Source organism: Xenopus laevis, chromosome 2S (assembly GCF_017654675.1).
Source record: "Xenopus laevis strain J_2021 chromosome 2S, Xenopus_laevis_v10.1, whole genome shotgun sequence".
Classification (NCBI taxonomy): Eukaryota; Metazoa; Chordata; class Amphibia; order Anura; family Pipidae; genus Xenopus; species Xenopus laevis.
Window position 1 is genome coordinate 86,195,209 of NC_054374.1, and position 23,892 is coordinate 86,219,100.

The window sequence follows — 23,892 nt, forward strand, 5'->3', positions numbered from 1 at the left end:
TTCTGGGCCTGGCCAAAAGAACACTATATAGGGGCTGATTCACTAAGCTCGAGTGAAGGATTCGAATGAAAAATACTTCGAATTTCGAAGTATTTTTTGGGTACTTCGACCATCGAATTGGTTAAATCCGTTCGAATTCGAACGAAATCGAACGAATCGAACGAAAAATCGTTCGACTATTCGACCATTCGATAGTCGAAGTACTTGCCCTTTAAAAAAAACTTCGACCCCCTACTTCGGCAGGTAAAACCTACCGAAGTCAATGTTAGCCTATGGGGAAGGTCCCCATAGGTTTGCTAATCTTTTTTTGATCGAAGGATTTTCCTTCGATCGTTGAATTAAAATCGTTCGAATCGTTCGATTCGAACGATTTAATCGTTCGATCGAACGAAAAATCCTTCGATCGATCGATCGAAGGATTAGCGCTAAATCCTTCGACTTCGATATTCGAAGTCGAAGGATTTCAATTCGAGGGTCGAATTTCGAAGTATTTTCAACTTCGAAATTCGACCCTTAGTGAATCTGCCCCTATGTTTCTGCATGCTTGTGCCAACAGTAAAGTTTGGAATTGAAGTAATAATAGTCTTGGGCTGTTTTTTCATGGCTTAAGCTCCAGTGACGAGAAATGTTATTGGTACAGTATACAATGATGTTTTAAAGAACTACAACTTTGTGCAACAGTTTGGGGAGATTCTTTTCTGTTCCAGAATGACAATCTCACTGTGTACACAGTAAAGTCATAAAGAAATGGTTTACTAAGTCTGGTGTGGGAGAATTTAACTGACCTGTACAGACCCCTAAACAATTAAATGCTGTTTGGAACACTAACTGCAAGTCAGACCTCATACCCCATCATCTGTTTGTCTTATGTTTGTCTGAATGGAAGCATGTTCCAAATCTATGAAAAGCCTTTCCAGAAGAGTGGAGAATGTTATAAGAGCAAAGAAGAGGGATACTCCAAATTACTAGACATGGCTTTGAAATTGTATGTTCAACAAGCATATATACTGTTCTGGTGTTTGAATGCATGCTCCAGAAGTCCTGTAATCCCCACTTTAAAAATGCTAGACTCCGATTGCACTTGATTTGCAGCAAAACCCAAGCAAGTTGTGTTTATATTGACTAACTAGGAACATCTGTGGGAAATGTGGGAAATGTTGCACAATGGCAGTTTGTGCAACATTTCCCATATTTGCAATGTGCAAAGTTTGTGTGTACTTTGCACATTGCACTTGCCTTAGTAAATGATCACTAATGTGTGTATATGGGAAGGGTTGTGGGGCCATGGTACCCAATAATATATTTAGCTAAATGAACATCTGGGCAAACAAAAAGGTGTATTATTTAAGAGTATCTTGTATATATTAACAATAAAGATAAATTACATTATCTTGATGAGATGCAAAAATAAGTGAAATGTGAAATGGCCATTTAATTTTAAAGATGATACGAGATGGCTTTAATTGTAAAGTTGCACTGATTTAACAAAGTACATAAGACAATATAAATAAATAAAATAAATAAACATACATAAACTTGTTTTTTTATCCTTAGGTGTGCTGAGTTCTCCAAGGATCTGGGGAACATTTGTTTACTCGTGCTAGAGCCCAGCAGCAGAAATGATAATAAGTTCTCATTCTTTGCTTGAGCTGCGAATTGTAAGACCAGTGACCTGGATTCTGACAGCCTGCATTGTCCCAACAACTATTATTCTTCTTTTACTGAACCCATCAGGTGCGATGTATAGTTTGTCACTTGTATAGTATTACATTACCTTCAAATCTTTTTGCAGGATTGTGACTACAGCAAGGAAACAGATATAATCTCTCATATGTTGTGTATGACTTAAATGGTTACTGAATCATCCCTTATACTAAAAGTGCCATTTATGGTTACATTAAACTGTCCATGTCCCCATGTCAATACACAAATCCATAGGGAAATTAAAGTTGAACAAATAATATGATGTTAGTGACTGAGAAACATTGTGGTATATTTACTGTATGAAAGGATAAAGCAAAGTTCTCCACAGCCAGAGGGAAATTTCACAGCTTTCTTTTGATTTGTATGGGGTGTTTAGAAGCATATTTATCAGTGGATGAATCAGATAGATAACCCTACTGATAAATAATTCCTTAAAATCCCATACAGATGAACAATAAGTTGTGAAATCTCTCTCTGGCAAACTGTGGTGAGTTGTGTTTCACTTATTTACCCATGATCTTTTTATGCCTGCAATTTATTTACATAACTAAAAACAGATTAAGTCTGTCTATCTATGTGAGAATTCAATTGAAAAGTCTGAGGTTAATATTATATGTTTCTAAATTCTAAAATACAGCCATGGTCTAAGCAGGGATCTGGGGCTGATTTCCTAACATAGGGTGTAATATGTGCTACTGAGTATACCAAGTAGTTCTTTACTGTAGAAGCTTGATCAACACCAATGGTTGATTGTTTGCTATTGGTAACTGCATTAGCCAAGCTAAAGTTAACAACTGTTACTAAGTAATTATTCCCCAAACCCACAGACCATGCCACTGCCCAAACAGGAGCACTGCGCCAACGAAAGTGTTCAGCAAGTCACCTCATGCATTTTGCCAACCCTAGTAGCTTTAAGAGCCAAATTCCTGTTTAAAAAAATGGGATTGCATTCTCTGCACTAGTGATACGGCCCCCTCTTGTACAGAAAAGGTAAGCAGAGAGGGGCGAAGGGTGTAATGTGCATTGCAGGAGACGCCTAGTAAAGAATTGCCTTTCTGCCCAAATATTACAGAGCATGGAAAAAGCATGCAATAACATTTTAAAGCTTGAATTGAATTTTTTAATCTGACTGTTGACTAAACTAATTTATGATGAAACTTCCTTTTCATTTTCCATCACTTTAATACTTGTTAGAATTGTTGCTGGTTGATTAAACAGTTCCTCTTGTCAATTCTTTGTTGAATTTACCACTTTTTATTCTTCTTTCAGTGGCATAACTATGGAGGAAGCAGACCCTGTGGTCACAGGGGGACCTGGATCACAGGGTTGGGCTCCTCCAGCATAAAAAAACCCCTCTCCACTGCTACGCCCCTTTATATTGACACATGTGTAATAGCGGGCAGCGAGCGGATGGGGTTGGGTTGCAGGCAGGACCAGCTCTATTCAAGCTTCATCATTATTTTTTTTAGCTTGGTTGCTCCCACCTGATGTTGCAACCATATGCTAAAGGTTAGGCAAGGGAGGATTTTTGATCACAGATAGTGATGGGGAATTTTCGCAAAACAGCGAAAAAATGCCGCAACTCTGACAATTCCGACGCTGGCGACAATTCTGACGCCCATTAAAGTCAAGGCAAATGTATTCGCCGGCAATGAAACGCGGAAATTCACCACAAACTCGTGCCTGGCGAATAAATCCGCCCATCACTAATCACAGTAGTTCCTCCTGAGAGCATTGTGACAGACAAATATCAAAGTGTGTAGTAGGCATACAGAAATGTTGGGGGGATATATGCAGTAATGGATGATTTTTTTTGGCTCTTCCTCTGAGCTATAAATGCTTAGTGTATATTAGACCTGTGGATAGAGTTCAAGGCATAGATGAGATTTGATCTATTTAACAAGCCTTAAGCAGACCGCTAATAGATTACTTTTCTTTAGGACATATACAAATGCAAGCTTATGAATGCAGTGTTGCTTTTTACTACTTGGGTGCTATTCTCATGTCTACCATGACCTAGTTCCATCCTGAGGTGCTGGCTCTCAAAGCTTCTCAAAGCTCAGAATCAGGCACAATGCACTGAGATGGCTGCCTCCATGTCAATCTTACAGCTAGAAAATACCATTTAAAATAAACAAAAATAAAATTAAGTGATAGAGTGAATTATTTGCAATGTAAACAGAGTAATTTAGAAATAACAAGTAAACCATAAAAATCATGACAGAATCCCTTTAAGATAAAGTGGAAGGGACTCTCCATACTGAATCAGACAAAAAACGTTCTGGTCCATTATATTGGTGTACCCCTCGCAATAGTTTGTACTGTGTAAGCAAATACATACTACAGTATGTTGTTGATTTCTTATATTCTTCCGTGTATTTGCAGATCAGATATCAGTGGTGAAAAAAGAAAATGCAGGTAAGACAGGTGTTCTTTGCTTAATAACTGAAGAGACCCTATATTTACATGCATTTGTAAAGTAAAGTATCATGGTAAATTGCATCCTGAATGAAAGAGTAAGTGGAAGTCATGACAGCAGCAAATGCCCTCATCTAGTTTAAGACAATTCATTGGTGAATAGGCTTAAGTGATTGTAGGAAGTGATCTTCTTTCAGGTGCTAGTTGTTCAGATGGCTTCTTTTACTGTTTCTCTCAACTATTCTTTTACCGCCAACCACTAGCAAGCTCTCCTGTTTTGTTCTCTCCATCTTTTGATGCTCTCATTGGCAGTGAACAGCTTCAGCATTTTCTTACATCTGCTGATCATAAAAATGAAACACCTTTTGTTGATCCTACAATTTGTTAATAGACATACTTTTAGTTATCTCAACACTCTCAGTGTCCTTGTATAAGGTATGCATTTTAAAAATGCAATGTATTGCTGGGAGCCCAGGTTGCTGGAAAATTAATAATAGGTGCATGTTTTGAAGGTAATAGAGATGTACTTGCAATGCACTGCAGTAACACTTTGGTGAAGGAAGTGGTGCTGGAACTATCATTCTGTTTCAGATACAATAATAGGATCAACAATACAAAATGTATCAGCCCTTAGCTCATCACTGATATTTGGAGAGGTTGCTCAGTCCTCAAGCATTCCCAAAGACTTCCACTACTTAAAAAAGTTAAATTATAGTCTTCATTGGCTTCTATTTAAAACAGGCACATATAGTACATGCTGCTGTCCATATTTTGAAAATTCAGATACAATAATGTCTATTCCGTCTGCACCTCTCCTTCTCACCCAATGCATTTTACTAACTCTCCCTCCCATTGAAGAAGAGTTTTTTCTAGTCATGTACGAAATATAGTATACTCAAGTGCTTATTTACTGCCTTTTTACAAACATTTTTTTTAGCAGGAATTCGATTAGTGAATGGGAAGAACCGATGTCAAGGCCGACTTGAAGTTCTACACAATGGAACTTGGGGAACAGTATGTGACGATGACTGGGACATTGTAGATGCTAATGTGGTTTGCCGGCAGTTGGGCTGTGGCCATGCAGTTGCTATTCCCCTCAGGATCTCTTTTGGTCAGGGCACTGGACCGATTCATTTAGACAATGTGGATTGCAAAGGAAGAGAGACAGCACTGAGCCAATGCAGGAGTCTTGGATGGGGAATCCACAACTGCTACCACTACGAAGATGTTGCTGTCACATGTAATGGTAAAAAGGTTTGGTTCCTTTCTATCATAGGAAAAATGATTATAGTATGAACTGATGGTTCCTAATTTTGTTTGAGTCCGTTAATGTTTTCAAAGACAACTCCCAGTGTCCATCCACAAATTTACCCAATAAAAAGAGGCTTCTAAATGTAGTTAGTTGCTGTATCAGGGGGCCAAAGGTTGTCCATACCTGATTTATATATTGAATTTATGTACTGTAAAGGGCTGCACATTTAAAAGTACCTTTAATATAATCTAGAAAATTGGTTTTTCCTCCCATTTTTAACATTCACAGTACTTTAGATTTAAACTGTTGTAGTTGTTTTTAATTGAAGGCTAGTCAAATCTGAGAGTGCTTAATCCATGAGTGCCCAGACTTTAGTGATGTGGGGGTCTGTTTTTAGTAAATTAATTGTATAGGGATCTATCACTTGTTGCACTGGCCTTATTGTTTGGTGTAGGGAACAAGATGAAGGCTGGGTGGATAACAGGCAGGGTGGAGTTTGCAAATATTTAGCTTTTTAAATCTCCTCCAGCATGGCAAGAAGTAAAAAAAAAAAACCTTTCATTGGTGTCAGTGTGCATTTTCAGCATATATATATATATATATATATATATATATATATATATATATATATATATATATATATATATATATACTTTAGTCTTATACTACTTCAGAGCTGATGCAACCCATTAAAGATATTGGGGGTTAAGGAGAAAATATTGAGTATATGTCAGCTTTTTATTTGGCTTCACATTAACACAGAGATGCATTGTGCATTGTAACTACAGTGCTGCTTTATTTTAGCATAGATCAGCTCATCATGCCGCATCTTTTGCATTGGTGCATGATCTCCCTCGGCCAGAACACTTTTACATTGAAACTGTATCACTTAACTTGTCTTTATTTTTAAAAGTAAATTGACAATAGACTTATTGCAGAGTTCTTACCAACGCCAGCAAGCAAAGGGCACTCGACAAAAGCTGCCTCTACCTCCTTGCAGAATGGTCAAAGTGAGTAAGAGTTACATTGTTCACACTTACGTTGATGCTGAAAATGCATTTCTTTTTTTATAGATTTAGTTAGATTTTTCTTGAGATATTTACAATATTTTTAAAGGACCAGTAATACCAAACCACAACCAGGTTTTGTATACATTTAATATAATGTACTGTTGCTCTGCACTGGTATAAATGTTTCTTTGTTTCAGAAGCAAATTTAAAATGCACAATTGTTGTATATTTGCAGGAGATGGCAGCATCAGATTAGTTAGTGGAGCTGACTCCTGCCAAGGAAGGGTTGAGATACTGTTCAAAGGAAACTGGGGTACGGTATGTGATGACGACTGGGGCCTAAGCGATGCAAGTGTTGTTTGCCGTCAGGTTGGCTGTGGTCAAGCCTTGGACTACAAAAGTAATGCTTACTTTGGCTATGGCACAGGGTTAATATTACTGGATAATGTCAACTGTGATGGGTCAGAGCCATACCTTTCTGCCTGCTACAGTCTTGGCTGGGGAATCCACAACTGTGGGCATCACGAAGATGCAGGCATCATTTGTTCTGGTAAATACTATAAACATTTAAGGCTTAGTTCCTATGAATTTGTTTAAAAGAAACCATAGAAATGTATTGTAGTCTTGCTATGCAGTTGCATGTGATTTATCAACATATCTTTAAGCAACTCAATGTTCCATAATGAAGTATGAAACATAATGAATTCTTTATGTACCCAAATATTAGTACTACTCTCTAGGGTCAAAAGTTGTATCAAGACACCTGTCTGTCCAACATCTCATACTAAAACCCATGGCTTTAATATGTTGGACATTTTTCCTGCTAAACTTCTCATTAGTAAGGTTGGATGAATAGTTCTTGGGCTGAAGATTCCATAGACAGTTTGAAACTGAAACAATGAGAGTTAAAACTGAGGAGATACAATACAACAAAGGTTGTCCAGATATTTTTGGCCATATATAGTGTTCTATTACTTTTGAAAGAAAAAGAGACTCACATGCCCCTGCTGCAGCCACTCTTTCATTGTGTCCAATCCAAATGGTGTGTTGGTTTCCTCATACTGGTCTCCATCCAGTGGACATCATATGTAGGGGGGTTTGGTGGGTGAGAGAACCATTCCACACACATGGGATAAAAGTCACTGTCCAGCTTTATTATGTATAGTTAAAACAACAAACAGGCATCTATTGCAGATGTACTCCTACTCTATGACATGTTAAATCACCTTCTATTACTTTTGGCCATATAGTGTATATTTTCAAGCCCATTACTAGTATATTACAAATTTACAACTGTCTGGAGTGATATAAGTTTTGATCCAGACAGAAATTCCATATGGAACATTAGCTGTACTTTTACAGATTGTGCTAAATTGCTACAGCCAGTGGTACCAAAAGCAGATTATCCAGGCACTATAGGCATATGCCATTGGGCCCAAATTGGTTCTTTAATGGATAGTTAAGAAATTGGATAACTTTTTGGTGCAGACATGCTTTCTCTCTTTATGGAGCACAAGCGCACCATTATTTCACCCTATTTTACCGTTATCAACATTTACAAAAATGATATGCTTGATATTATTTAACAATTGTGTAACAAATGTGTATTTTAATAGCATGTAAAATGTTACATTTGTATTGGTACTGTACCACAGTCCTGACAATCCAACTGCAGTGGTAGAACTTAATGCTAAGTGGTTGGGCACCACTAATCTAGAGCCACACTGGGGAACACTTGTTAAGTCTTTAAGATTTGGTCTTGGGAAACCCAAACTGCAGCTATGTAAGATGTTGAGTCATAGCTAGAATTCTCATCCATTGGCCATTTGACCTGCAACTTCCAATGTCCCTTAACAGCAAAAGGCTTACAACATATGCCAACATTACTAATAATCCACCCGCACTTTTTAAAACATGAATACAAACAAAAATTAACAATGTGGCTGTAATTTTGCTAAACTACGAATGGAAAACTAGAGCATTTGAAGCAAAACAGAGACATTTATCTTGCCCACTGCTCCCTGACAGAAGGATACATTCTATAATATATTTAGAAATATTCCGATCAATACGGCAAATACCATTTATGGCAAGTTCAAGCAAAATCCCAATGACTTTCTGAGATTTAAGATTTATTATTGTATTTGCACAGGGAGACAATTTTTAAAGCATCCTGGGTTTTTTTTATTTAGGTGTTGGGAGTGCGACAACAGCAGCCAACAGCACAGCAACCACTGGTGACGCTGCAGCATTTCCTACTGGCACAGCGACAGGTAGGAAAAAATACCCCCTCCTACTTCCTTCACAACTGCTCATCATAATCTATAGCTGACCTTAATTATTCCAATTATTCTAAACAGCTACATGGGGTGCAGATAAACCCTCTCCAGAAACAGATTTTCTCGTAACTTCTATTCTCCAGTCTGGTAGAAAAAGTAAGTATTCTTTCTAAGAATCCATTTGTATGGAGTCAAATCATGTGCACTGGTTGGAAAGGCAGAGGTATATTCTGCAAATAGCACATCATAAATTAACCTGTTATCCAAAATGCTTGGGACCTGTGGCTTTCCGGATAACATATCTTTCTGTAATTTGGATATTCATACCATTCATATTCAACTAGAAAATCCTGTAAACATTAAATAAACCCAATAGGCTGGTTTTGCTTTCAATAAGGATTAATTATACCTTAGTTGGGATTAAGTACAAGGAATTCTTATTACAGCGAAAAAGGAATTTTTAAATATTTGGATAAAATGGAGTCTGTGGGAGATGGCCTTTCCATAATCCAGAGCTTCCTGCATAATGAGTTTCTGTATAGCAGATGCGATTCTTGTTTTTATTGCTAGTTTCATGCTTTAATTTTTTTCCAAGTTTGAACCATTTATTTAAGTAATCCCTTATCTGAGATAGAAAAAAATCAGTAAAACATTAAAATATTGGTACCCACCCCCTAGTGAATTGGATTTTGCCTGTCCTTAGATATTCTGCGCATCTGTGCTATCTATCCACATCTTTGTGTTTTTTTCATATCAGCATGATTGTTTGGGTAACTTCATAGATGTGGAGAGTTGTACCATAAATTACAGATAGCCAGGCTTCTTCTACAATAATAATGATAATGAATATGAGTATATATTTATTTACAGGGGTATGGTATGAGCACAGACATTAAGAAGGCGGAATAAAGGAATATTTTTTTAAAAAACTAGAGAGTACAGGATGATTCCATAAAATCTGCACAGTAAAAACACTTTGGGCCCCAAATATCAAATCTCTGGGTAGAAGAGCACAAAGGGGTCCAAAATTGAGCTCCTTAGTGTTCATTACAGCACACCTGCAATGGCTGGATATGTTTAATCCAGCCCAAGGTACAAATGCAGCCTTTTACTTGACACCTGTCTTTGTGCCTCCATAGCCCTGGCTCTAATGAATACAGCATTTCCAAATTCACGTAGTAGGTAGTGTTGTGTTCATATGGAAACAGAGATCCGTGTGCTAAATTGTGGAGTGCAAGGACCTGTGTCCAGAGACACTGATCGAATGGTGCAACGCAAAATTTGACAAGCATGCACCCTGCCAATTACAAAAGTGTTGTTATCTGATGAATCCAATTATTTTCTCTTTCTGAGCATGGCAAATACCATTATTAAGTCTATATAAATGCAACAGAGCCACTAGAATAATGTATTTTTTTCTTAATCCAGTGCAAGACATTTCTGGCATTCAAAATCATATCCAAGGGAGCCTTTCCACTGACAGCAATAGGAATTACCATGGGTAGCCTAGTAGAAAACAGACTTTATATGGATTACAGTTGCTTGCCTAAGGCTACTGTCTGTGCTTCTACAGCGCCCATAAAGTTATCTCAAAATCCATATCATGTGTCATAGCCCTGAAAAAAAAGGAAAACGTATAGTGACATACTGTATATGTGCGGTAAGGTGTGCTGTATCCACTGAACTCATAGCTGCTGGGACAGGAGGTGGGGTATAAAAAAAGAGTGTCATGCTGCAGCCAATGTGTCTCCTCTGCATAATGGCTATAGCTAATTAAACACTTCAGAGAAAAATGTGACCTTAAAAGGCATGAAAATGCAAAACAATAAAATCACATTTTTACTTGCTTTTATTAAAAAAAAACTTATCTCCATATACTTTGATTAAAAAATGTGTACCGTTTTTATAAGAAACCTGACTGTATGCAGTGAAATTCTCACTTCATTTGCTGCTGTGGATAGGAATTGTCAGACGGTCCCTAACTGCTGTGCAGGTACTTCCCAGCCATGCAGAACTCAAGCAGCTTTGCTTTTTTCCCTGTAGGGCAGTCGGCAACTGTGTAGAGATTTGTATTGGATTTTATTTTTGCCTTTACATCCCTTTTACTGTTTCCAACTCCAGCTGCAGGGACAAAGATCATGGATCCAGATTTAAACAGATAAACTGGGATTCTCATTGAAGGATTATTTTGCTGCAGCCACTGGTTCTGCAGAGTTGGAGAAAGTTTGTATTAAACAATACAAAAACTATAAAATCCACATTAGATTACATGACAACACAGGACCTAGTGCAGTCCGCATATTCTCATTATTAATCAGTCTTGCTGTATCAGCTTCTGGTAGATATTATTTGACTTGTGCTGTTTTGATCATTTATGACGATCCCTAAGCAGCCCAGACCTCACTGAGCATGTGCACAGTCTTGTCTTGCAAAGATGTTTAACAAAGTTACAATACGGTGACCGCCTGTGGCCAACTTTGAAAGTATAATTAATTTGTTTATTTAGGCTTGTGGTGCAGTAAGTTCATATTTATGTTTAGTATACAAAATACAGCATTTCTAGCCTTATTCAATTTTAAATTTTGCCTACAATTTAAGCCCATGCGTCTCATGTATCCTGTAGACCCCAGGATTTTGTGTTTGGCAATATCTCTTTAAGCTCTGAGCAAAATCATATATATTCCTGTCTAGTTTTGGGTAATTATTCTTTCCATAAATAAACTAAAGAAAATGTTGTGAATTTTATAACCAAAGACAGTAACATTTAGATAATGAGCAAATCATTAAAATGCATGCTAATCATTCAGTTATTAGGGATCTAAAGATCTAAATCCCCAAAATAATTTATGTAAATATAATCATATTGCTCCCCTGAGCACTTTCGCAGTTCCAGACTTTATATGAATCATAGTGACGACTGAATTCCTTTTTTCATTGCTAATGATATTTTGTTTTGTTCACCAAATATTTTGATGTTTTGATGTCATGTTTATTGTCAATTAATGGAAAAGAATATACATATGATATATATTTACTTGTGATAAAGTTGTAAAAATGGGAAAGGATGTTTATTAATGCAATAATGCTTCAGTGACATAAACAGCATAAAACCATTTTTGGATCTTGGCCTTGTTTAAAGGCAAATAGCATGCTCTCATGTTCCTTTTAAGTAATGTATTTGTAAGTACAGTATGTGTTCCATTACACAGAAAGTTCCAAATTTCAAGAAGGCCATCTCTCATAGACTTCATTTAATCAAATAATTTACATTTTTAAAAAGGACTGACTAAAACAGTACATTGTACTTGGTCCTAACTAAAATTTAATGAATCCTTATTGGAGACAAAACAGTCATATTGGGTTTATTTCATATTTTTTTAGAAGACAAAGTATGGAGATTCATATTACTGAAACCCCCAGGGCCCAAGCGTTCTGGATAACAGGTCTCATACATATATAGAATTCTACAGACACATTGTATTAATACTCAAGTGTGAAATTCTAGTGAATGTACTAATGCTCCAAAATATGGCAATAGTGTCATTGTTATAAAGTGAAAGCCAGTCCTATTAAATTCATTTCATTTACAATTCATTTCTCTTTTGCTATTTCTGTTTATGTCCGACAGGTGGCAGCATTAGGTTAGTAAATGGAAACAGCAGTTGTCAAGGCAGAGTGGAAGTTCTCTATGAAGACACCTGGGGGACTGTGTGTGATGATGACTGGGATTACAACAATGCGCAGGTGGTTTGCAAACAGATGGGCTGTGGCCCAGCCATTGTGGCCACCACTTTGAGTTACTTTGGCTACGGTAGTGGTTCAATCCTCCTTGACAATGTGGACTGTGTTGGTACAGAGAAATACCTAACAGATTGCTTCAACCTAGGCTGGGGTCAGCACAACTGTGGTCATCATGAGGATGCAGGGGTTATCTGCCAAGGTGATTAGTTGATGACATGTGCAATTATAATCTCATTGAGAGTTATAAACAAAGAAGATTCTTTTCATAGGGACTGACATAGCCAGTCTTCCCCACTAACTAGTTTCTCTGGCATCCGTCTCTGTTGAAGGTCCAGATGCCCTGGGGACTGGACATGAAGCAGTGTGGCTCATTAATAAACACTGGGCAAATCTAATGTTTAGCCTTTTTCAGCCTGCAACAAGACTGAAAGCAAACATCTCATTGGTTGCTATGGGTTACTGCCCAGGAGCAACTTTGTTCAGTGTTTGAAAAATGCTAAGTACATTGTGCTCTTCCACAGTAGCAACCACTTCTTAAATATAAGAAATGTACCTTTTCCTGACTGCAATATTGGCACCTATAGCAAAGGGCAGCTATTGCTTAAATATTGTATCCCGCACCACAGCTGCAGTGAAAGAAGACATGCACTTTAGATGCATCTGGTCCAGTATTCCCATTAAAGTGATACTGACACTAAAAATTGTCTTTTTAAAATAATAATCTACATTAAAAGTTACCTATAGGTCATGTTGATCATTTGTTGCTGATAGTTCTGCTTTTGTAAGTAATTGTCACTTGAAGTTCCTAAACCTGACTGTTTTGCCAACCTTATGATTAAGGGCGCCTGCGCCCGAAAAGCGTCAAGCTAGATGTGATGTGTGCCTTTTAACATGGACCAATAAAGTTTCTGGATATTAAAGCACTCCGGTGTGCGTAAATTTCGTTTCTTCCTCTTCCTGTTTTGCCAACCTGTCAGAGTTTCTAATGCTAACGGACTACTGCTGCACAAATATGGCAGTCCCCACATAGAGGAACAGGGTAGTAAGAAAGGTAATGTAAAAGCATCAGGCAAATACTTTTATGGCAAAATTATAAATAGCATTCAAAGACAATGTTATGATAGATAATAAAAAGGGTTATTTTCTGATGTCAGTATCTCTTTAAGCCAATAAACCGTTATCTTGATTGATGTAGTACAATAACAATACCAAAGTTTGCCCCATGAATAGTCACCCTTTCCAATCAGATGTTTCCTTTCAATGGCAGACCAGTAAATTATTACTATGGCTAACTAGACCTGAAGTAAATTGTGCAACTGTTTCACATCCTGATCAACACAAATGCCCCCCTGATTGCTAAGAGTTGCCAATGAAATGGAGCATTTAGCTCATGCTAAGAAGATCAGCAGTGAGTGTAATTTTGGGGAAGGTGTCTAATGTTGCTTTCTCCAAAATTCTAATCCTTATCAATATAGATTAATGTACATATCTAATTATAGGTAGTTCAGATAGCAAATGTTTAATATGTACTTAATCACTTTTTATTTAATTTTTATTAGGTGTGAAGGAGTCCGAATGGATTTCTAAAGCAAATGGTTTTGAAGAAACGACTGAATCGGCAACACCTCCAAAAGATGGTAAGTGTGCAGTAGTCATGCAAAAAAGGATTCTTGTACTTTCAAAATTAAAATGGAATATACCACACAACAGACTTTCCCTGGAGCTTGTATTAATCCTTCGGCTTCTCTTTGACATATGGTTATGTCATGTAACATGTTTGGCATCATTAAAGCCATATATTAGAATTTACGAAGCTGCCCTTTCCCATTTCCATTTGTCTGGAAAGGGTTATTTCCCAGAATGGCACAAAAGGCTTTCCCTTTTGCAGCAGGAATGTTCTCTTCCATATTAATCTTCTTGCAGAGCAGATCTACAGCTCAGCTGCAAGTTTTCCCATTGCAGCCTAGAATAGAGGGGGAGATTGCTGAATTCTGCCCAGCAACAGCATTAACCTTTAATAGACCGTGTCACAGCTCTTGAGCATGAGCATCGGCAGTCATTACACAAGTTTTAGCTAGAGGAGCTTTATCCATACAGGCAGATGAAATCATAGAAAATGGTAGCAGCTTCTCTCTCATGAAAGGCATCCTAAGCAGTAACGAAGAATACATGTATGTTCTGCACAATGATATGTGAAATGACTGCCCAAGATGTTCATTTCTGTTAATCACAGAGATTCAGGATTCATAAAATGATGCTTCAATCTTTTTGTCCATGGCTGAATATCAACATTCAGTTCATTTGCGATTTTCTACACAGTTACGTGAGAAGAGCTATTACTGTAGACCACCAACTGATGCTTTTCTGTGTCTAGAATAGAAGCTTTTCTACAATATACATTTAAATCCACATAGTGGTCCATTATTATTTGAAAGCTGGAAATATGCTATTATAGATTTTAATGCAGTTAACCTGGGGTTTTTCCAGCAAGCAAGGGAAAGTTGTGCTCACCACTAGTTTTTAAAACCATTAGGCGGGGTTGCAAAGAGGCTGTGACCACAAAATACATATAGACAATTACAAGAGTCCTCAGCACTCAACCCATTATCAATATATTTAAGACAGAGACATTTTGTGCATACTGCTACTGAAAAATGCCTTACCCTTTAAACAAAACAGGGATTGTTTGTCCATATATTGCAATATATTTAAGCTGGCCAACTACGTCAAAGTCATCCCACATCCAACTTTCCCTTGTTTGTTATAGTTATACAGACACAGTGACCAGCTCCATGTTGTAGCTCCGACGCTTCCCAGCTATAGTCAGGTGATCCCACTGGTGTCTAATAAAAGGGCAGCCAAGTTTGGGAGTTTTACTTTGAAAGCAGCTAGTAAGTTGCAGGTAAAACTAGTCCCTGTTGTAAAATGTATAATGAAGCAAAATAATTCTTAATGAATCAGATGAGTGCTGAGGATTCTTGTAATTGTCTTCTTCCAGCAAGCACCACAGAGCGATCCTCTTCTGGCTTCTTCTTTCTTCTCGCAGGTGCGCAGTAGCGTGAAAAGCTGTACTTTAACAAAAAAGTCGGCTATTTCATTCTACTGCGCATGCGTCTGCCCTGGGAAATTTGAAGAAAGAAGAAGGAAGCCGAGCTCCATGGTGCTCAATGGAAGAATCCCCGGACTGGTGCAGTTTTCTCCTGATAGGAGCACCGGCCAGGGGTGTGAGGTAAGTGAGGTAAGTAAATATAATCACTTGGGGGTGCCTAGCTTGGCACCCCCAATTAAATAGGACTTTCCTTCTCCTTCAAATTGGAAAATCAGCTCTTCTAGTGCTTCTCAGGCTGCAAGAGGCAAAGAATTGTCCCTGGCTCTAAATCAGGTAAAGTTCTTTCAAGTCAGTGAATTTAATGTCAACTGCCTGTCACTGTGCACATATGGCAGATTTGTTTAAAAAAATAATACTTTGTTGTTTTTAGCTGCAAATCAGCCCCATATGGCCGTGGCAAGCAGTTGTCATTACAGTCAATAGCAGCCTGTACAGGCAGTATTGGTTGTATGATGTATTTTACTATTGGAAGGATAACACTGTGAGTGACATTACCCTAAGGGGCCTATTTATCATGCTGTATTTATGCTGTCATGTCATTCAATGCCAATCTTTTATGGAGTAAAACATTCAAGGAAACATTCATTATGGCAATGACAACTGCTGATCCGATGGTGATCTGTGGTGTATTTGATCATCAGTTTTATGTACACAGCTTGACAAATAGGTAGGTTACAGATGCTGTAATATGCAGGGCCACCATCAGAAACCCAATTTTTCTTATGGAGCTCTGTACATTTGGGAAAACATTTGGGACCCTTAGTGATACACTGAGTTGAACTACCTGTGCTCCCCTGATTGCTGCACTGTGTAAAGGTAACAGGTACCAGTAAATTAGCATTTTTTGCACTCCTTATTAATACTGAGCATGTGCCTATCATTACTGGGCAAAAATAGAAAGCTAAACATCTTCCTGGAGCTGATCATTCCATTGAAATCCTTGGCAAAAACTATGGCAGGTGCTTAATGGGCCTGTGGTCTCTATGCTGGAAAGGAAAGGGAGGGGACAGGCCCATTAACATCATCTATGTAGCTATGAAATGAGTGCAAATGTGAGCATTACCATGGGGGAGGGGATGGATGTTGTGAAAACCGCAAATGCATCCAATCTATACACAATACACAGATTAAAGACTTTTCATGATGAGGCTACAAAGCAACAAATTTCCAGTTTGGGGTTGTGTATTACTAAACTGATCATATGCATAAATAAGAGATGACCTTAACAAGAACTAGCCTCTAGCTTGAGAATAAAACCTACTGCAATAAGCCATAAAGCTTACACAGTACATTTTACATGTGGCCCTTGCTAATGTCCTTATATTTTCCATAAATATATATATTTGACACCTAGATGGGTAACCCTTAAATATTTTGCTCTAAAAATTCTTCTTAAGTGTTAATGAGATGATTTTATGGTTGCCACCTTTTTTTGATGTAAGTGAGGGTATAAAACCTTGCACTTTCACTAGCACTTTATGCTTCATAAAGGCCCTAATGGGGGCCGAAATGTTGGTTGCACCAGTGATACTGTAACAATAAAAAATGTTTGCACATTCGAAGAAACTGGAGTGCGGCTCCACTTTGAATCACCGTATACATAAATTATTTGACCGAGCACCCAGGTTTTTGAAGCAGGGGCACAGTGCGGACACCACTTGTATTATATATATATATATATATATATATATATATATATATATATATATATACTGTATATATCCCCAATAAAGAATCAGCAACCACACGTGTATTGAGTAAAGCATGTATAGCCAACATGACGTTGGCGGATGTGGGTGCAACTGGGTGCAACTTGGAAGCGGTGTGCTATCCATTATACAATATATATAATATAATACCTATATGCATATATACTGTATGTGTTTTGTATCAGTTACTGATCGCTATGTATGTAATTCTGTATGTTCTTTGTATAACAATACATATTATTATTATTAATAATAATAATAATAATATAATAATAACAGATCTTGTAACTAAAGGGAAACACAAAGCTAGCATTAAATGTGTCAGACTTGATTACGAGTGAAATTAAGAACTCCTCTACTCCTAATAGGGTTTAGTTGCCTGACATGATTATTTGTAGCTTGCTGTGGTGAGGATTAAAGAATAGTGTCCTAGATGTGCTTGACCCAGTATGGAAGTATTGATCATAACCTAACAGTAGCCTTAGGTGCCAGGAAACCTTGCATTCATGTCCCAGGCTTTGTAAAGAGGTTGTGGCTAATTCAATAAATACTGAAGGGATGTTTGTACTGCTATTGGTGCCCATAAGGCTGATTTCAATATTAGATCATCTAATTGGTCACATTGCAGCACCCTCTGAGAACCTAGATACTCTGTGGCATCTAATCTAAAAAACAATTGCTATTGAAAGGAGCATCGGCTTTACTCCTGGTTATTCCTTTTTGAGCAAAAGTGTTGCAAAAGTCTTAGTTCCCCAGCACAGACAGGTCTATTAATCAGCTGCCTTGAATTACATTGTTTTAAAAATCTGAGCCATCAGAGCAGAAAATAGAAAGGGACAAACACTGCTTTCAATAGCATTACATATACAAGTAACTTAATAAAAAATGCGTAATGACTGTATATTGCAAAGTTGCTTAGAATTATGTTTTAATTTAGTAGGAAAAAATATTTTTTGGGTTGACATTCCATTTAAAACATGTTCACATGACCATGTCATCATAGATCTTGTTGACCATCATTTAGTGTCAGTGGCACCACACATGCTCTGCCCAGCTGTTGAGAGGCTAAGCTTAGGAGTTGTGGCTCTTGCTTTTTAAGAGTAAATTAGGAATTAAGGAGGAAGCTGAACTGGGACAGAGGCTGGACAGTTGCTTAGAAAACAGGAACAAATACTTTAAAGCACAGATAAGGCAAGGTAGAAATTAGACAATGGCACGGGTACGGTCAGGGCCGATCCTGCACATTTCGCCGCCAGAGGCGGGCTTCGTTTTGCTGCCCTCCCCCTCCCCACAGCACTCACTTTTCCAGACCGGGGTGGGGGGGGGTCCACGTCGCTAGTGCAGAGCACACTTTGCACTAGAAGAGCCAAATTTCCTGGTTGAAAGCCGGAAATTCGGCTCTTAGTTACCATGAGCGGCATTTTTGTATATTTGTAGATTGAGCTGCAGAAGGGAGACCAATAAACTCATCACTGGGCTTTTCCAGCTGTGCCATTTGCATACCTCCCAACTGTCCCTTTTTCGGAGGGACAGTCCCTCTTTTGACAGCTCAACCCGCAGTCCCTCATTTGTACTGGAAAGTCCCTCTTTTCTCTGCACTGAACAGCCAGAAAAAGAAACAAAGTTTCTCACTTAATTGGGTTTTAGCAGAGAACACCGATCAGTTAACAGGTGCAAATAAGATACTTTGTAACAATTTTGAGACACAAAAACACAGTTTAGATAAGGAGAAATATTTTCAAACTTTCATAACCTGCCAAATTTTGTAAAACGAACATGGTAATTAGGGGGTTTGGCCACAGAAAGGGGTGTGGTCAAAAAAATTGCTGTGCTACGGGCGGAAAAAAAATTTTGTCCCTCTTTTTTACTTCCAAAATGTTGGGAGGTATGCCATTTGGTATGCTACCGTCATGCCTGGAGTCTAGTGTGAGCCCAAAGCCGGTCCTTAATTCCTTAATTCAGCAGAAAATAAAGTGATCCTAGGGGCATGTTCTTAAACACATATCTTCACAAGAATAGGCTGGGAAACCAGGGCTTGCAAAAACACCAAAATTGAATGTATGTAATAGCCTACTTCTTTAACATTATCTTTATTTAGAAATAGAGCAAATAGCTGATCTGTTACTTTCCATAACCAGCAGCCCATAGCTTCTTATGGTCAGGGCCGGAACTAAGGGTAGGCACAAAACACTTATATGCAGCCTAATACTAGTCCGGCAAGTGTTACAAAATTGAAAAGTGGGTGCGCTCTGTGAAGTCAAAGTGCTTTGCGCACGGGCACCCTTAGCCGCGCGCCGTGTGCGCACAATTACGCACGCGCGCCCTCGGTTACGCACGATTACGCACGCGCGCCCTCGGTTACGCACAATTACGCACGCGCGCCCTCGGTTCCGCACGCTAGTTCTCGGTTCCGCACAGCTGCGGCGGGGAACCTAAGTTGCCTGGGGCAACTGACAAACCTGGCCCGGCACTGCTTGTGGTACAATTCTCCTTCTGGTACAACGGTACAATAATTACAAGGGGCCTCTAACTTAACAATCAAACATGGTATTGTGATACAAGGTCAAAGTCTTTATTTGATATATGGAGTATAATCTTCTAAAATGGAATCCTTTCATGTCCTTGTCAGTTGTTCAGTAAATGCAATGACAGGCAGTATTGTGCAATCTGTGCATGTAGCCATTTAGTACTAATATGTATCTTGTGTATGGCAAAATATAATCACAGTATCTTTTCCCATCTCTGTCATTTGTTTCCCATGGAGTACAAGGGGATTGTGTTTCATGTTTTGATATAGAATGTAAAGTTTTGTACTGGATATCTTAAAAACATTATAAATATATACTGCAAAGATTATTCCTTTTGTCATTGTGAGCTGATGAGCTATACCTGAAATTCCAAACGGCTATAAGCCCTCCCATTAAATCATGTAAATATTATGTTATGTTTGTAACCAAGGTCATCTAGAATTCAATGTGTCCCCAGTATAGTAGAGAATGAAAGTATAGTTTCTGTTGCCAATATGTTTTTGTATGAACCTTACCTGTGCGTAAGCAGCAGTATCAGAGACATAGTAATTGAATGAATTAAAAACTGTTTATCATGCCCTTCTGTTTGCTCTGTTTTCCTCTTTGATGTGTGTATATTAGTACATTTGCTTGCACCAAGAATTCAAATTGTGCATTCTAATATATGTACATTGATTGAGCTCTTAGGGTCAGTAAACACAAGCAGATTTGGGGAGATTTAGTCGCCTGGCGACTAATCGCCTCCTATTCTGGGCGACAATCTCCCAAACTGCCTTTGCGTGTCTTCCCGTCCGCTAATCGACTAATCTCCCCGAATCTGAGCATGTGTCTCTGCCCTAAGACTTGAACTCTTCCATTGTTTATAAGGAAACAATACCAATGTGCTGGCATTAATCAACTGTATGGTCCACTTTTCATTCAATATTTCCCAAAGGAATACATAAAAAGAAGGTGCACACCAATACATAACAAGAAGGTGCATAACATTGAGCCAAATGCACAACAAAAACCTGTACTGTCTACTTTTAAATGTATCTTTCCTATTTTTTTTGCAAATCAGTCTTCAACACTCAAATATAATTTCAAGTATTAAGATTTTGTTTTATTTCCGTTTCTGCATCTCCAGCTGGTTATTAATTGACAGTTGTTCTATCTGTGCTAGGTTCTCTTCGCTTGGTGAATGGCAGCAATAGATGTGAAGGCCGGTTGGAGATCTTTTTCCTTTTGCAATGGGGAACAGTGTGTGATGACGCATGGGACCTAAAAGCAGCAAAGGTGGTGTGCCGATCCTTAGGCTGTGGACCTGCTCTAAAAGCTAGAGGAGAAGCATGGTACGGACGTGGCAATGGGTACATCTTATTTGACAATGTAAAATGTCAGGGCAATGAAAGCTCCCTCCTGCAATGTTCCTACATACGCTGGAATGTCCATAACTGTGACCACTCAGAGGATGCTGGTGTGTTGTGTGGACTTTAGTGATCGGTTACTTAAACAACAAATCATGAAAATATGTAAATTAACTTGTTTTGTATTTAATTTTGTATCTTCCTTTGTTCCAGATCAATTTGCACTTTATTTACCCATTAAATGTATCAGGTTAAGCAGAAAAAAACAAGATTATGCTAAAGATATTGGTTGTCTTTACCATTTATTTGGATTTATTGTTTTATGCAGTATTTTCTGTCTAGATTCAGTCTAATTTCTGAACCAGGTTTTCTTATGCTAATATTGTCCTCCTACACATAACATTTGTGCTATTGTCTGTCAAGTGGCACCATCACAGTTAAGAGTGGACTCACCATGCATGATGAGGATAATAAATTATATGGTATCTATAGATTAATAAAACAAATTGTACTGTTACATAGTTACATAGTTACATAGTTAAATTGGGTTGAAAAAAGACAAAGTCCATCAAGTTCAACCCCTCCAAATGAAAACCCAGCATCCATACACACACCCCTCCCTACTTTTAATTAAAATTCTATATACCCATACCTATATTAACTATAGAGTTTAGTATCACAATAGCCTTTAATATTATGTCTGTCCAAAAAATCATCCAAGCCATTCTTAAAGGCATTAACTGAATCAGCCATCACAACATCACCCGGCAGTGCATTCCACAATCTCACTGTCCTGACTGTGAAGAACCCCCTACGTTGCTTCAAATGAAAGTTCTTTTCTTCTAGTCTAAAGGGGTGGCCTCTGGTACGGTGATCCACTTTATGGGTAAAAAGGTCCCCTGCCATTTGTCTATAATGTCCTCTAATGTACTTGTAAAGTGTAATCATGTCCCCTCGCAAGCGCCTTTTTTCCAGAGAAAACAACCCCAACCTTGATAGTCTACCCTCATAATTTAAGTCTTCCGTCCCTCTAACCAATTTAGTTGCACGTCTCTGCACTCTCTCCAGCTCATTTATATCCCTCTTAAGGACTGGAGTCCAAAACTGAACTGCATACTCCAGATGAGGCCTTACCAGGGACCTATAAAAAGGCATAATTATGTTTTCATCCCTTGAGTTAATGCCCTTTTTTATGCAAGACAGAACTTTATTTGCTTTAGTAGCCACAGAATGACACTGCCCAGAATTAGACAACGTGTTATCTACAAAGACCCCTAGATCCTTTTCATTTAAGGAAACTCCCAACACATTGCCATTTAGTGTATAACTTGCATTTATATTATTTTTGCCAAAGTGCATAACCTTGCATTTATCAACATTGAACCTCATTTTCCAGTTTGCTGCCCAGTTTTCCAGTTTAGACAGATCACTTTGCAAAGTGGCAGCATCCTGCATGGAACCTATAGTTCTGCACAATTTAGTATCATCTGCAAAAATAGAAACAGTACTTTCAATGCCCACCTCCAGGTCATTAATAAACAAGTTGAAAAGCAAGGGACCTAGTACAGAACCCTGCGGTACTCCACTAACAACACTGGTCCAATTAGAAAATGTTCCATTTACCACCACTCTTTGTAGTCTATCTTTTAGCCAGTTCTCTATCCAGGTACAAATACTATGTTCCAGGCCAACATTCCTTAATTTAACCAGTAACCTGTTGTGTGGCACTGTATCAAATGCTTTAGCAAAGTCTAAGTAAATCACATCCACTGCCATCCCAGAATCTAGGTCTCTACTTACATTCTCGTAAAAAGAAATTAAGTTAGTCTGGCAAGATCTATTACGCATAAAACCATGCTGGCACAAACTCATAGTATTATGATTTGCTATGAAGTCCAGTATCTTATCCTTTATTAACCCTTCGAAAAGCTTTCCTAATACTGACGTCAGACTAACTGGCCTATAGTTTTGAGGCTGAGAACGGGATCCTTTTTTGAATAGAGGCACCACATTAGCAATTCGCCAGTCTCTCGGCACAATGCCAGATCTCAATGAATCCTGAAAAATTAAGTAAAGAGGTTTGGCAATCACAGAGCTAAGCTCGCTAATTACCCTGGGATGAATACCATCTGGCCCTGGACCTTTGTTAATCTTAACATGTTCAAGTCTCTTTTGAATTTCTTCATGTGTGAACCATGCATCATTAGTTGTATTACTAGAATTGGGAGTGTTAAGAAGGAAACCTTCACTTACTGGTTCTTCATTTGTGTAGACAGATGAAAAATACGAGTTCAGAATCTGCGCTTTTATTTTGTTTTCATCAACCAGCTGACCCCCCTCTGATAGTAAGGGTCCCACCCCTTCCTGCTTCATTTTTTTACTATTGACATATTTAAAAAATAATTTTGGATTGAAAAGCCTTAAAAGCACGTCTTTTCTTACCCACCTCTACACCAACGCTTCTATTGAACCAAAAAGGTTTTGCTTTGCAACGACGTTCCTTGCTTACAAGTGGAATATACTGACAAGTATATTTATTAAGCAGCATTTTAAAGACTTCCCATTTTTGTTCTGTGTTTAACCCTGTGAAAAGCATTTCCCACTTAATATGTTGCAGAGATGCCCTTATACTGTCAAAGTTTGCACGTCTGAAATTTAGTGTTTTAGTTACTCCCTTATAGAGTTGCTTCTGCAACAGAATCTCAAAGGAGACCATGTTATGATCACTATTCCCTAAATGCTCCCCCACACAAATGTTAGAGATGAGTTCAGTATTGTTAGTTATTACAAGGTCCA

General features: G+C 38.2%; 1 protein-coding gene across 1 annotated transcript; it reads left to right on the forward strand.

Annotated features, from left to right (window-relative positions):
- Nucleotides 1–1,619: 1,619 nt before the first annotated feature.
- Nucleotides 1,620–21,605, forward strand: ssc4d.S (scavenger receptor cysteine rich family, 4 domains S homeolog). The gene is made up of 10 exons (XM_018248736.2): nucleotides 1,620–1,734; nucleotides 4,090–4,122; nucleotides 5,063–5,368; nucleotides 6,313–6,384; nucleotides 6,620–6,934; nucleotides 8,577–8,657; nucleotides 8,745–8,819; nucleotides 12,292–12,603; nucleotides 13,964–14,041; nucleotides 20,913–21,605. The coding sequence occupies exons 1-10, from the start codon at nucleotides 1,620–1,622 to the stop codon at nucleotides 21,224–21,226; spliced, it is 1,701 nt and encodes a 566-aa protein (XP_018104225.1). The 3' UTR covers nucleotides 21,227–21,605.
- The last annotated feature ends 2,287 nt before the right edge of the window (nucleotides 21,606–23,892 follow it).